The 13,560-nt window shown below is 43.2% G+C and overlaps 1 protein-coding gene across 1 annotated transcript in view; it reads left to right on the plus strand.

Annotated features, from left to right (window-relative positions):
• Nucleotides 1–3,958: 3,958 nt before the first annotated feature.
• LOC107112554 (proton myo-inositol cotransporter-like) overlaps nt 3,959–13,560 on the plus strand; it is a gene marked incomplete at its 5' end in the record, with an annotated part of 127,333 nt that continues 117,731 nt past the window's right edge. Inside the window, one exon of the mRNA XM_015413709.1 lies at nt 3,959–4,060. Within this exon, the coding sequence (XP_015269195.1) occupies nt 3,959–4,060 (102 nt within the window). The remainder of the gene's footprint in view (nt 4,061–13,560) is intronic.

The raw sequence follows: 13,560 nt of genomic DNA on the forward strand, positions 1-13,560 counted from the left end.
ATATAGAAAATGTTTGGGGGGATCCCTGAGATTTTAAATTTCCTTTATATAATCACTGAGAATTATGGAGGGACCCCTAGATATGTTTGATTGATTAAGAGTTTTATATTTCTCTATGTAGAAAGAAATTCTTTAACTGAACTTTTGAGAGTTTAAGCTTCTCTTATATATAAATACTGAGAATTACTGAGAGATCCATAGATATGTTTGATGGAATAGGATCCCAGTGTCTCTTTATCCAGATTAAATAATTCCTCATGTTAGTAAACAGTTAAAGAAATTTAACAATATATTCAGAAATATTTTAAATGTTAGAGGGAATTCTTGAGATCTTAATTTTCCTCTTCATAATCACTGAGAAAAAAAATGTCTGAGGAGACTTCTGAGACTTTGAGCTTTTCTTATATAACCACTGAGAATCATTGAGGGACTTATAGGTGTGTTTGATGGAGTGAGACTCCAGTATTTATTTATTATTCAGATTTATACCCCACCCTCCCCCGTAGGGCTCAGGGCGGCTTACAAGGCAAGAAATCTTGCAGATAAAACATACTGTTCCAATATTAAAACATATTATACAATTTAAAACCATCCAATACAAATACAATTAAGGTGCTCAATGATCTTCCATTTCAAAACCCCAGAAAAGATGACGGACCATGTCCAGGCATTCCCAGTGGTCATTTAGTAGCTTACCATTTATTTAGATGTTAACAAGTTCAGATATTCCCTTCCTAGGGTCTCTTCCACCCCCCATGATGACACTATAGCGGGGGGGGGCGGTGGCGGCGGCCCCTACTCGAAAGCCTGGTGGAAGAGCTCCGTCTTACAGGCCCTGCGGAACTGCATCAAATCCCGCAGGGCCCGGATCTCCTCCGGGAGCTCATTCCACCAGGCAGGGGCCGCCACCGAAAAGGCCCTGGGCCTTGTAATGACCAGTTTTGCATCTCTGGGGCCTGGGACAGTTAGTAAATTTTGGGCCCCCGACCGTAGTGCTCTTGGGGGAACATACGGGGAAAGGCAGTCCCTCAGGTAGGCTGGACCCAGACCATGTAGGGCTCTATAGGTAAGAACCAGCACTTCGAAGCGAATCCGGTATGCTATTGGCAACCAGTGCAGCGCTTTCAACACAGGCCGAATGTGGTCTCTTCTAGAGAGACCCATTAACAGCCTGGCCGCAGCATTCTGCACCAGTTGCAGCCTCCGGATTTGCGACAAAGGCAGCCCCATGTAGAGAGCGTTGCAGTGGTCTAGCCTCGAGGTGACCGTCGCGTGGATCACTGTGGCCAGGTCATCTCGGTCCAGGTAGGGGGCCAACTGCCGAGCCCGCCGAAGATGGAAAAAGGCGGACTTGACAGTGGCTGCCCCCTGTGCCTCCATCGTTAAAGAGGAGTCCAGGGGTACTCCCAAGCTCCGAACCCCAGGCACCAAAAGTACCCCATCGAAGGTCGGGAGAGGGAGCCCCAATCCTGTCCCGGCCCTACTCAGGCCCAGGACCTCCGTCTTCGCCGGGTTTAGTTTCAATCGACTCAGCCGGAGCCAACCAGCCATAGCTTCAAGTGCCCGATGAAGGTCATCGGGACTCGAGTCCGACCGGCCGCCCAACATCAGATAGAGCTGGGTGTCATCAGCATATTGATGACACCCCAGCCCATAACTCCGGATAATCTGGGCAAGGGGGCGCATATAAATGTTAAATAGCATCGGGGATAGAACTGCCCCCTGTGGTACCCCGCACTCAAGGGGATACCTACGGGATTTTATTCCGAACAATTAATTGTCCACATTACCAAATAGTATAAGAAATTCAATAATACACTTAGACAAAGCCCGTTTTAGTAGAAAAGAAGAAATTGTATGTTTGCTGACCTGCAAAATATATTTTATCATATATATTGGAAAAATGAAATAGACTTGGTTCATGTATAAGAGATAGATATTGTATTGTATCCTTATTTTATGTTTGTTTGTTTGGAAAAATAAAAAGTTTTAAAAAGTGAAGTAGTCAGATACCATCTTCTGTCATTTTTTTTTTTTAAAGAATGTAATACAATTTGGTGTGGGATAACATACCCAGTAATGAGCCAAGTTACCTCCTATCGAGAATAAGGCAGTGATGGATATTTCCTTCTTCATTTCTGAAATCTTACCTGGAAAGTTTTTTAAAAATCTGTATATGTAGTCTCATCAGCATACTTCTCAAAAGTGTTTTTAATTGTATTCCTCTCATGACAGCAGGGAGGATTGAATTTGAATCAAGGAGATTAAATGATTGATTTTAAATTTGTTGATTTAAGTTGTTTTCCATTTTGTAACTTGGGCTGACAAGCATGAATACAAATTGGTAGCAATAAAAAAACCTATTGGTTTTATTTACAGCTAGATAGTATTTGTGTCACGTAGGAGAAAATCTCCCCCCCCAAAAAAAAGATGGGGGATGATGCCTGTGCACTGCAGAACTGAAGCTGCTAGAAACAAGGGGAACAATTCATGGCCTGGTTTGGTTTTTCTGTACACAGACGAGCAAAATCATGTAAAGGCTAATAGCCCACACTTCAAAAGCAAGGACTGGCAGTTATTGAGCAGAATCCCCCCCCCCATTGGATGGAAGTAAATATTTTATTGACACTTGCCAGTATTCATGATTTGATAAATGATCAGCTCAGGATGGTTGGAAAACATATTTATAATGTTATGAGATAGTTGCTGTACTGTTTGCTTTGGACTCTAAGCCTTGTGCCTGTTAAGGTGGCGTGGAATCTTCACTTGCTACTTCAAACAAAACATCTCTGCATTTTAAAAGTATTATGTCCAGTTGTTCAATAAGAAGAAAATGACCTCCCACTTTCCAGAATTCTACGAATTATGAAGGTAATTGTTATGACTGTTGTGTAATTGGCCACTGAAGAAAAAGCAAGCAATAGCACTGTCCTGAAGCAGTTGCAGAGAAATTGGTATATGGTGCAGGTTTACTTCCACTAAAGTGCCCAGACTTTCTCATACTAAAAAAGTAAGCTATCATAATTGTGTGTGTGTGTGTTAAATGCCATCAAGTTGCTTCTGACTTTCAGTGACCCTATAAATTAATGACCTCTAGAATGGCTTACTGTTAACAGCCTTGCTCAGGTCTTGCAAACTGAGGGCCATGGCTTTCTTGATTGAGTCAATCCATCTCATGTTGGGTCTTCTTCTTTTCCAGCTGCCTTCAGCTTTTCCTAGAATTACTGTCTTTTCTAGTTATCCTTGTCTTCTCATAATGTAACCAAAGTACAATAGTTTCAGTTTAGTCATTTTAGCTTCTAGGGAGAGTTCAGGCTTGATTTGATCCGGAACTACTTATTTCTCTTTTTGGCAGTCCATGGTATCCATAAAACTCTCCTCCACCACATTTCAAATGAATCAGCTTTCTTCCTGTCAATTCTCATCTTTCAACTTTCACACCCATACATAGTAATGAAGAATACTGTGGCATGAATTATCTTGATCTTGTCACCAGTGACATATCCTTACACTTAAGAATCTTTTCTGTCTCCTTCATGGCTGCCCTTCCCAGTCTCCTTCTGATTTCTTGGTTGCAGTCTCTCTTTGGGTTGATGATGGAGACAAGAAATAGGCTTTAACAATTTCAGTTTCTTTATTGTCAACCTTAAAGTTGCATAATTCCCTTGTAGTCCTTACTTTTGTCTTCTTAATATTCAGCTATAATCCTGCTTTTGATGATCCACATAGTCAAAAGCTTTGCTGTAAATCTATGAAACACAAGCTGATTTTGTTCTGAAATTCTTTCATATGCTCCAGGAACCACCATAAATTTGCAATATAATTTCTAGTGCCTCTCCCTTTTCTAAATCCAGCTTAAATATCTGGCATTTCTTGTTCCATATACGATAACAGTCCTTGTTGTATGATTTTGCGCATCACTTAACTCATGTTAGACATTAATGTTATTGTCCGATAGTTGCTATCGGTGGAGGAGAACCAGAAAGGCTCGGCTCGGAGCAAAATTCCAAGGTGAAAGATGAAGGAGATAAAAAAGAAATGATCGGTATACTTTCAATGGGTAAATAATGGAAAAGCCAATTCCGTTATACTTGAAAAAATGGAAAAATGTGCTCATGGTTAAAAATTTAATTTGAAGTTATGTGATGGTCACCTTGTGGGGGGTGGGATATAAAAGGGGGGGGAAGGCATCATAAGAGAACGGGGACTGTATTGTAATGTAATAATAATTTATGATGCAAATAAAAAAGTTAAAAAAAAGAAGAAGAAGAAGAAGAGGAGATTGGATTTATATCCCGCCCTTCACTTGGAGTCTCAGAGTCACCATGGAGAAGCGAACCATGGGGTTAATCACAAAAGACCGCTTCTCCCAATGTTCTTCCATTCCCGTGATTAAGGGGATTGTCTGGTACTTGCAGTGCTGCTTCATCATGGAGCCATCCATTTGCGTGAAAATTAAGGGCTCAGGGAGTCTTTGCACCGCCACCCCCAACCCCATAACTGTTGAAGGGCTTATTAAGTCTCTTGCACACCCTGAGTCTATAAGAGCCTGCACCCTCAGTTGGGTCCCCATCTCTGGATTAATCACTGACACAGTCATAAAAAACAAAGGGGGAGTGCTGCTCACCGGTTGTAGCGCTGACTATGCTCAGGCCTGCCGTTTTGTGCTGTTTACAGCAGGTCTCGGCTTTTTCCTGCTGGCTGGGGGTTCTCGTCGCAACTGGAGGATTCCTCATCCAGTGCATCTGGTGGGGCGTTCAACTAGAGGACCCGTGGATGCTTGGGTCGTGCACCCCCTCCCTTCATGGGAGTCTCCAACGTCTTCCGTTCTGGGGTCTTGCTGCTAGCTGAAGAGAGGGTCACGGGGAAGAAAGCAGCATAGTGACCTAGCTCCCTGCAGCGTAGGCAGAGCCCTTGCTTCATCTGTTGCTCTCACAGTGGCTCCTTAGGCTTTTTCCACTAAGGCTTCACGGGCACCCCTGTCACCTTCTGCGATGGTTTTGGTGTGTGCATGCAGATCATCTGAAGCCGGTTCTTGGTGTCACTGGCTTCTCTCATCCATGCCCCCAACGTCACTGGATTCATGCTGCGAAGCATGGTCTCCAGGATCTGGTGATTCAGCCTGAGCTGGTACTACTCCACTAACAGGGGTTCGGGCCAACCCTGGATTTTGGCTGCGTACATCTTGAACTCATCCGAGTATTCATGCACCAAGCGAGATACCTGCTTGAGTGCCCGGATACTGGTGTGGGCCTTCTCAGCCTCCATGGGATCCTCATACTGCCGTCTCAGTGCCCATAAAAACGCTTGCACCTCCCAGAGCTCGGGGCCTCTCAGGTTATGTAACCCGACATACCAGTTGACTGCGCGCTCCCACAGGTGTGATCCAACATAGTCCACATGGTGCTCCTTCTATGGGAAAGTTGGCCCCAATCCTGAAGGAACTTGCACACTTGCAGCAAAAAGAAAGCCAGCTTATCTGGGTTGCTGTTGAAAGTTGCTTCCAACTGGAAGTTGCTTCCAACCGGAACTGGTGGGGCCACTGGAACTCCTGGCCTGGTGGGGACAACGGGCGCCCCTGACTGCCCTCACAGTAGCTGTTGGACTGAAACCTGTTGTTGGCCCAGGAACACTGGAGTCTGCTGCGCCGGAGGGGCTTGCTCTCCTAGTGGGACTCTGGGTCCCACAGGCCTTTGCAAGCGAAGCTCGTGTTGCACCGTGGTTGCCACCAGGCAAGTCAAGTCCAGGAACATGTCATGCATCTCCTGCCGGAGATCTTCTTGCTGGGCCTGGAACTGGCAGCTCATTTGCTGCATCTGATCGTCTATATCAGTGCCATATCTCCCAGTGTCTCATCCACTCTCCGCAGTGGAAATATAATCATACATATCATGGTCATCCGTAAAACTAACCTTCAATTAGGTCACAAGGTCTACAGAAAACCAACTCACATGGACCACTATTTGCATAAAAACTCCAATCACCACCCTGACACATGCTCTCGTGTGATCGCGATTGTCCAGAGTAAAAATAATCACGTCAGAACTGGACCAGTTTAAACTGCTCTCAGTACGCCATCTGAAAACACCCTAAGGGTGTCTTCTCTTCTATTTTGGATCTTTCCTAATGGGCCCTTCTTAAAGTTCTTTACCTTGTTCTGTGCATAGTTAAGTGTTTTGAACTGTTAGTTGGAGGACTTTATTATGTTTGATATTTTTTGGAGAGGAAGTTGTACTGCTTTGGAACCAGGCTGAAAAAGAGGCTCCTCCCCTGCAGGAATCACAAAAGGTGAACACATAAGGCTGCCTTACATTGAATCAGACGCTTGGTCAATCAAAGTCAGTATTGTCTACTCATGACTGGCAGCAGCTCTCCAGGGTTTCAGACAGAGGTCTTTCACATCACCTACTACATGATCCTTTAACTGGAGATGCTGGGGATTGAACCTGGGACCTTCTGCATGCCAGGCAGATGCTCTACCACTGAGCCACAGCCCCTCCCCAAATCAGTGACCCTATCTGCTACCAGAGAGGAGCTTCTCCCAGATGTTAAGGCTGCCCAACCCCAGGGTCACCAAGAAGGAAGATCCATGGTGAGGCAAATCTTCTGTTCTGTGTAATCCACAGACATGTAGCACAGACAACAGGGCCCCAAATTTGCATTAAGTAAAACCTTTGTAAGGAAGATGCCTATCTTCCAGTTTTATACCTGACTAATAGAAACCGTCAAATCAAGGCAGTGTTACCCACTGACATGTAGCCCCCATCTGTGGATTCCTAAATCCGTGGATTGGGACCACAACATCGCTAAACAAATTTCTTTTTTTTTTGCAAAATTGGGGGATTTCCCAGGTTTGCAGAAAAATCTGAACATTTTAAAAAATACATTGGGGGTTTCAGTTCCCCCCAATTAAGAAAAGGGACGTGCCATACCTGGGAGGCGACCAAACCCCCAGAGTAGTGGAGACACCCTCGAACTTACTAGTAGAGAGAGAGACCAGATAGCTGCCAGAGCAGGGCACAGGTGGTGAAACTCCAGTGAGCGGGTGGTGGTTGCCAGTACCACCGGGGTAGTGTTCTCTGTACACAGGAGCAAGGCAAGTGCGCCTGGCCTTCCCTGAGCTGCATTAAAGCATGGAGAAAGCTGATGGCAGTGGTGGGGAGGAAGCAGCAGGCAGGAGTACCGGCAGCTGTTGACACACCAGCAGGAAATGGAGGCTGGAGGCTGGGCTGGCAGCCCCACTCCATGCCAAGTGTAAGGAAGTGGGGTGGGGCCAGAGGGCAGATGCCCCATTGGGCATGAGGGATGTCCATTACACGAGCCCGAACTGGAAGGGGGGATTGGAGAGCCTGATGGTGTCCCACTCCGAGGGGGAGGACTTAAGCAGCCGGCACAAGAGGATGGGCAAGACCCAGAGATGCTGGGACAGTGACTAGGCTGATGTGAGCAGGGGAGAGGGAATAAGGTGCCTGCAACCCCCCCTTTCCTTGTACTATCTGACCCCAGAGCTGAGCCAGCTCACCAAAAGTCACACCCTGAAAGGTCCTACCTCACCAAGCTTGGACCCAAAGCCCCCAGGACCTGACACTTGTCTTTTATAAAAATTGCTAAAGGCTCTAGAGTAAAAGCAAAAAGCATCTGAGATAAGGGAGATCCCTGTTTTACACCTCTCGCTATGGAAAGGAAGTAGATAAAGAGTTGCCTGCTCTTGTCCATGACTGAGTATAAATGATCTTGGCCCACTGCATGAAATACTGACCAAATCCATATGCTTTCAAGCATGCCAAAAGATTTTCTAATTTATCGAACTAATAATGAAGCAAGGTCAAATCTACATTTTTGTGTTTCCTGTCTTGAATTTTTTTTTTACTGTACAGCAGTTTTGTTAAAAAGATTTTATAACATCAAAAATTATTTTCCTGACCTTGAAAGCATCCAGTGTCGTAGCATATGCTATTTTGTTGTATTATTAGGTAGTGTGTACCATTTCTAGAGTATTTGAGCAACCTCTAACTTGCCCCCTTGTGGCAAATTCCGACATCTTTGCAAGTCTGTTTCCTTTGGCATATTTTTCTCATGTATGAGAATTGGTAATGGGTCTTTATAATTTCACTGTATTATGGGATGACCATTCATCATCAGTTAATGTAACTGAATTATGTGTGGCCTTGCTTCCTCTCTGCCTTTTGTCTCTGTAATGGCTAGAGATCTTTGTTTTTAAATCCAAGCAAGTAAACTGAAGTTGTTCTCAGCACCAAGATGAATGTGGCCAAAATGTAAGAGATGCAACCTTTCTGGTAATTTTAGTAAAAAATGGAATATATGCAATAATTACTTTCCTTTCAAATTTAAACTTCTTTTACTGATTGAACAACATAAAAGTGGGCTGCTCTGCAGCCTCCTGTATCATTTTGCTAAGCACTTTGTGGATAAAAACTCATGCATTTGTTCTGACTTGGACTGTACATTAGCAGCAGCAGAATCAGAATCAGATGATCCTAGGGTGCTAATTTGTGTAGTTGTATGGGATACCTTTCAGCTTGTGCAGTCTGAGGATGTGGACAGGATTCTTGGAAATTTTAGACCTTCCACTTTTTTGTATGACTCTTGTCCCTCCCGGCTGCTGAAATCTTCTAGGAGGGACTGGCAGACTGGGTCTGGGAGACAGTAAATGCCACTCTGAGAGACAGGATGGTTGCTCCTGCCTTGAAGTGGACAGTGGTGTGTCCTCTCCTAAAGAAACTTATTCTGGACCTAGGACGTTGAATAACTACTATACAGACTCAAATGTGCCATTCTTGAACAGTGGCTGGCTAACTTCAGAGATTCTTGAATGAAGCGGATTGTTTAGATTTGTTCCAGTCTGGTTTCATGTCTGGTTATGGGACTGAAACAACCTTGGTTGCACTGGTGGGTGACATGCACCAGGAGATGGACAGGGGGAGTGTGACCCTGTTAATTCTCCTGGACCTCTCGGCAGCTTTTGGTACCATTCATCATGATATCCTTCTGAATTGCCTTTCAGGACTGGAACCAGTACAGACGGTTTCTCAAGCAACAAACAATGGCTTGCATGAATTGCAGTCCCAACTTATGGCCTGTTACAGAAAGAAGCAATTTAGAACGTTCTAGAACCCAATTTAGCACCTGGATTTTATTCTAATTTTGTTCTTGTGGACAAGAAGGATGGTGGTTCCCATCCAATTTTAGAACCTGGAAGGTTAAACACTTTTCTCTGGTTAGCACAGTTTAAAATGGTTTCTCTTCTATGCTTCAATTATTGAAACACAGTGTTTAGTTCACTGTTATTGATCTCAAAGATGCATATGTTCACATCACAATGCATAGTGAACATAGGAAATACTTTTGTTTTGTTTATATGGGAAAAAATGATCAATATTGTATGTTACCCTTTGGTTTAGCAATTGCCCCCAGGGTATTCACCAAATGCATGGCCCCTGAGGTTGCCTTCCTACGCTTACAAGAGTTAACTGTATTCTCTTAATTGGATGACGGTTTCTGGTAGCTGATTGAAGGGATGCATTAGCTGACAATTTAACTCTCACTATTAGGACCTGTCATAATTTAGGCCTTTCCATAAACTGGAAGAAATCCAGACTAGTACTTGCCCAGGACATCCAATTCATTAGGATCTCTGGATTCTGTAACTGTAACACCAGAGGTACTGTGATAAAATCTCTGGTTGGTCATTTCTCATATTGTTGCTTTCAGAAGGTGCAGTATATCCAAAGACTATTGGGCTTGATGGCATCAACCACAGTTATCTTGCTGCGGCCAAACTTTTTATGCAACCATTGCATAAAACCAAGTCTAACCCCACCAACAGCTTTCTGTTCAAAATGTTGCTGTGTTCTTCTTCCATAATTTTTGTTTCTCTTTCAGATTTTGAGATCTCTATCGTGAACACGGATAGAACAGATAAATTTAAAATACTACTTCTGAAGCTTTCATGTGTACGCACACTTCGTCAGACACAATGAACTGGAATTTACCAGTTCATACCTATAGGCAGAGGGTGGGTAGTAAATTAACATGCAACATAATGAAGTTATTTATCAGATTCAGGAATAACAAGCTTAGTTTATATGGTTACCATTTAACATAAGATGTTTTAACAGAAGCAAAGACGAAACAAGAATAATGAGCTATGACAATATGGTCACCATTTGTTTGGATTCAATTCCGGGGTGGGGTGGGGTGGGGTGGTGGAAACAGTGAAGCAAATAAATACTGTAGATTAGCTGGAGATAACCATTAGCACTGTGGATTGGTTACATACACTGACCATGCAGTGGCTTTCACATTATTTGCTGAAGGGATCAGGCACGAGCACAGCATGCGTTCCAAGAAAGACACAACCAATAGCACAGATTAGAAGGCAGGTTTAGCAAGTCTTGGGGAATGTGTTTTTAACTGGTGCTGACAGCACACTTTCATTTCCAGCAAACTTCCTGACTGTGTGCTAGATTCTTCTCATAAAATGGCTTAATTTAAGCTTCCACAGGGTGGAACATCAGAACATAGAGAATCAAACTCTGGGTTTTATTGATTTAGTAAAACCTCTTTGTATGTTGAAATTAGCCATGTGGAAATGGTTCCTGTAAAGAAACAGGTTGCACTGTGTCCTCATAGGAAACCCACAACCAGTAGTTCACCCCAGGTTTCTAGAAAGTATAGTTAAAAAGGAGAATGGCTGTAAAGCCCTAATCCAAGATATGTTGTTGTATTCTCACAAGGGGAAGGGACTGTAACATGGTGGTGTTTTAAGCATCTGAGAAGATTCAAGGTAAAGCAAACCAAGCTCTGGTATGCCTCCTGGAATCTTTGGACAACTAGGATAGGGAAATGTTTTGAATATTGGCTTAGTATCATAATAAACTGTATTTTACAGTAAGTAACCCATGTGGAAAAATTCTGGAGAAAAAATGGTATTCAGTTTGTTGTTCTCAAATGTTTATTGAGACCACAGATGTAATTTTTAAAATGACATATCAAATAAAAACAACAACTCAGTGTTCTCGTTTAGGAAAGTGTTTTATGAAAATAAGGGAAAATTCTCATGTACAATTGCTGGTGTGTTTTGGATTTTAGTATTGCTTTCCTTTTTGTGTAGGAGAATTTTATTGGATTTTATTCAGTGATAAATTGGTTTCAAGCATGGTAATATATCATGGGTCTGCCTAGACAGAATAAAATTGTGGTTCTGAATTAAATTGCTCCTATTGGTGAAATAGACCAAAGGCTATTTGGTCTTAAATTGTGGTTCTGAATTAAATTGTGGTTCTGAATTAAATTGCTCCTATTGGTGAAATAGACCAAAGGCTATTTGGTCTTAAATTGTGGTTCTGAATTAAATTGTGGTTCTGAATTAAATTGCTCCTATTGGTGAAATAGACCAAAGGCTATTTGGTCTATCAAAGTGATAGATGGGGGGAGGGGGGAGTTGTATCCCCAAAATGCTGACAGAGCAAAACAGTGCTCATGAGTTACAGCAAAACATTATTTTACATATGGTGTTTACTTCCCTGACCCTGTTCATTCATGTGCGTATATAAATGTATCTTGTCTTGATGGAAAATAGTGCAAAAATATGTGGCCTGCTTGCTCTTAAACTTTTAAAGGGAAAAAAATACTGTTTTTTTTCAAAAATGTCTGCTTTTTTAAACAAAAGAGAAGTAATAATCAGTAGAAAGTATTTTGTCTAACTGTTAATTTACTTATGTACTGGTCACCTCTTATTTTCAGTATCTGAAAAACTATAAAAAATGCTTTGAATGTGTCAAAGCATAAAACCACCAAGACATCTATTAGTTTAATAATTAATTAATATTTGGTCAAGACTACCAATCATCTGGTCTGATACAGGAATCATTGCCTTCGTTCTGTAGCCAGGGAGCCATTCTGGGAAAGGGTCAAAGTAAGCCAGGCTTATTTCTCTGAGATGGAGGGTGGAAGGTGTCTTGGTATGGGTGATTCCTCACATCAGGTCAGGAGGCTGTATCTAACTTCAGCTTCTTGTCTCCACTGGTGGGGAGGGGAGAGTCACCCATTCCCCAGTTAGGGTTGTCAGCCTCCAGGTGGGGCCTGGAGATCTCCTGGAATTACAACTGTTCTCCAGAGCATAGAGATCAGTTCCCCCGGAGAAAATGACTGTGTTGGAGGGTGGACTGTATGACCTTGTACCCTACTGAAGTCCCTCCCCTCCCCAAAGCCTGCTGTCCCCAGGCTGCACCCCCAAAGCTCTAGGAATTCCCCAACTTGGAGTTGGCAACCCTGTCCCCAGTTCACTTCTTGCTTAGGAAGGGAGCACAAGTCACTAGAGGAGTTCTGATCCTCAGACCTGTCTTATCTCTTACTTGGTGTTATGTTCTCTACCCTTCTACTTCTCAAAAACTCTTAATCTCTTCAAAAATGGGAAAGAAAAAAATATTTGTTCCACACTTTTAGCCTGGAGTTTTTTTCCATGGCAGTGGAACCCCATACTGCAGTGGAGAGTTCTTCAGATGGCTACCTTTCCCCTGGAGAAAGAGTAGTCAGCTGCTTCACCACAAAATCAGAGAAAAAGAACAACCTTCATGCTGGAGGCAGGGCTGCTGAGAGTTCCAGTCAGGGAATCACAGTTGGGATTGCTTTTTCCTTGTCCCAGAGCATGATCATTAGTACAAGCTAGTGGGGGAGGGAACTTTTGGCATACAAATCCAGTGCAGTTTGGGTGAAACATTGCAAGGGTCCTCAGCTCACAGAACTAATCAAGGCTGATTCCTACCATCAATCAAGGACGTGCTTTAGGCACACAAAGGAAGAATAAAGCAGCATTGGGGTTCCAGCCAGGCTACAAGAAGTTGCTCTGGAGGCAGCATACTGGTTAAAGAGTATAGTCTTCAAGGAATGTTTCCTGCTCCAATCCAAGGAGCATTGTCAGGCCATAAGTAGGCACAAGTGCCTAAAGAGTCCCCCTCTCACAACACAGGTGAAGCTCAGGAAGAAAAGAGAGAACCGATCCACCCTGTAGCTAGAAGCCCACAACAACAGGAATCGCTCATGATTCACCAATGCAGCCCAAAAGGCACCCCCAGCTCTTTGGCCATGAGTCTAGAGCCTTTAATGAAGAGTGATTTGGTGGGTGCTAGGTCTGAGCAGGCTTGTTGGCCTCGTCTTTAACTTTGATCCACCATTATACAATAGTTACTCTTGCCTTGGATGTTACAGCCTTTATCCAAAGTGTACTGCAGCAAGGTACAGGTTCAGATTGATTCTAGGCAGGTTTATCTATCCAACATGTCATTTACAACTATTGGCCATAACATGCTAAAATGCCCATGCTTTTAAAGTGTGAAATGGACATTAGATTACTGTGAGGAATCCTTCTACTCTGAGATAGGGAGGACCTCTTATCCCATGTCAATTTAAGCAGAGTAGTGGTCAAATTCTGCTTTTTCAGTGATTCGATGTATGGATGACTAGGAATAAGGCCCGTGTGGAAATAAATACAACGAGCTCTAGAAAGAGGCTCTGAGAGAGTGCCAAGGCCTTGGGCAC

This window comes from Gekko japonicus, unplaced genomic scaffold (genome assembly GCF_001447785.1).
Source record: "Gekko japonicus isolate JY-2015 unplaced genomic scaffold, Gekko_japonicus_V1.1 scaffold572, whole genome shotgun sequence".
Classification (NCBI taxonomy): domain Eukaryota; kingdom Metazoa; phylum Chordata; class Lepidosauria; order Squamata; family Gekkonidae; genus Gekko; species Gekko japonicus.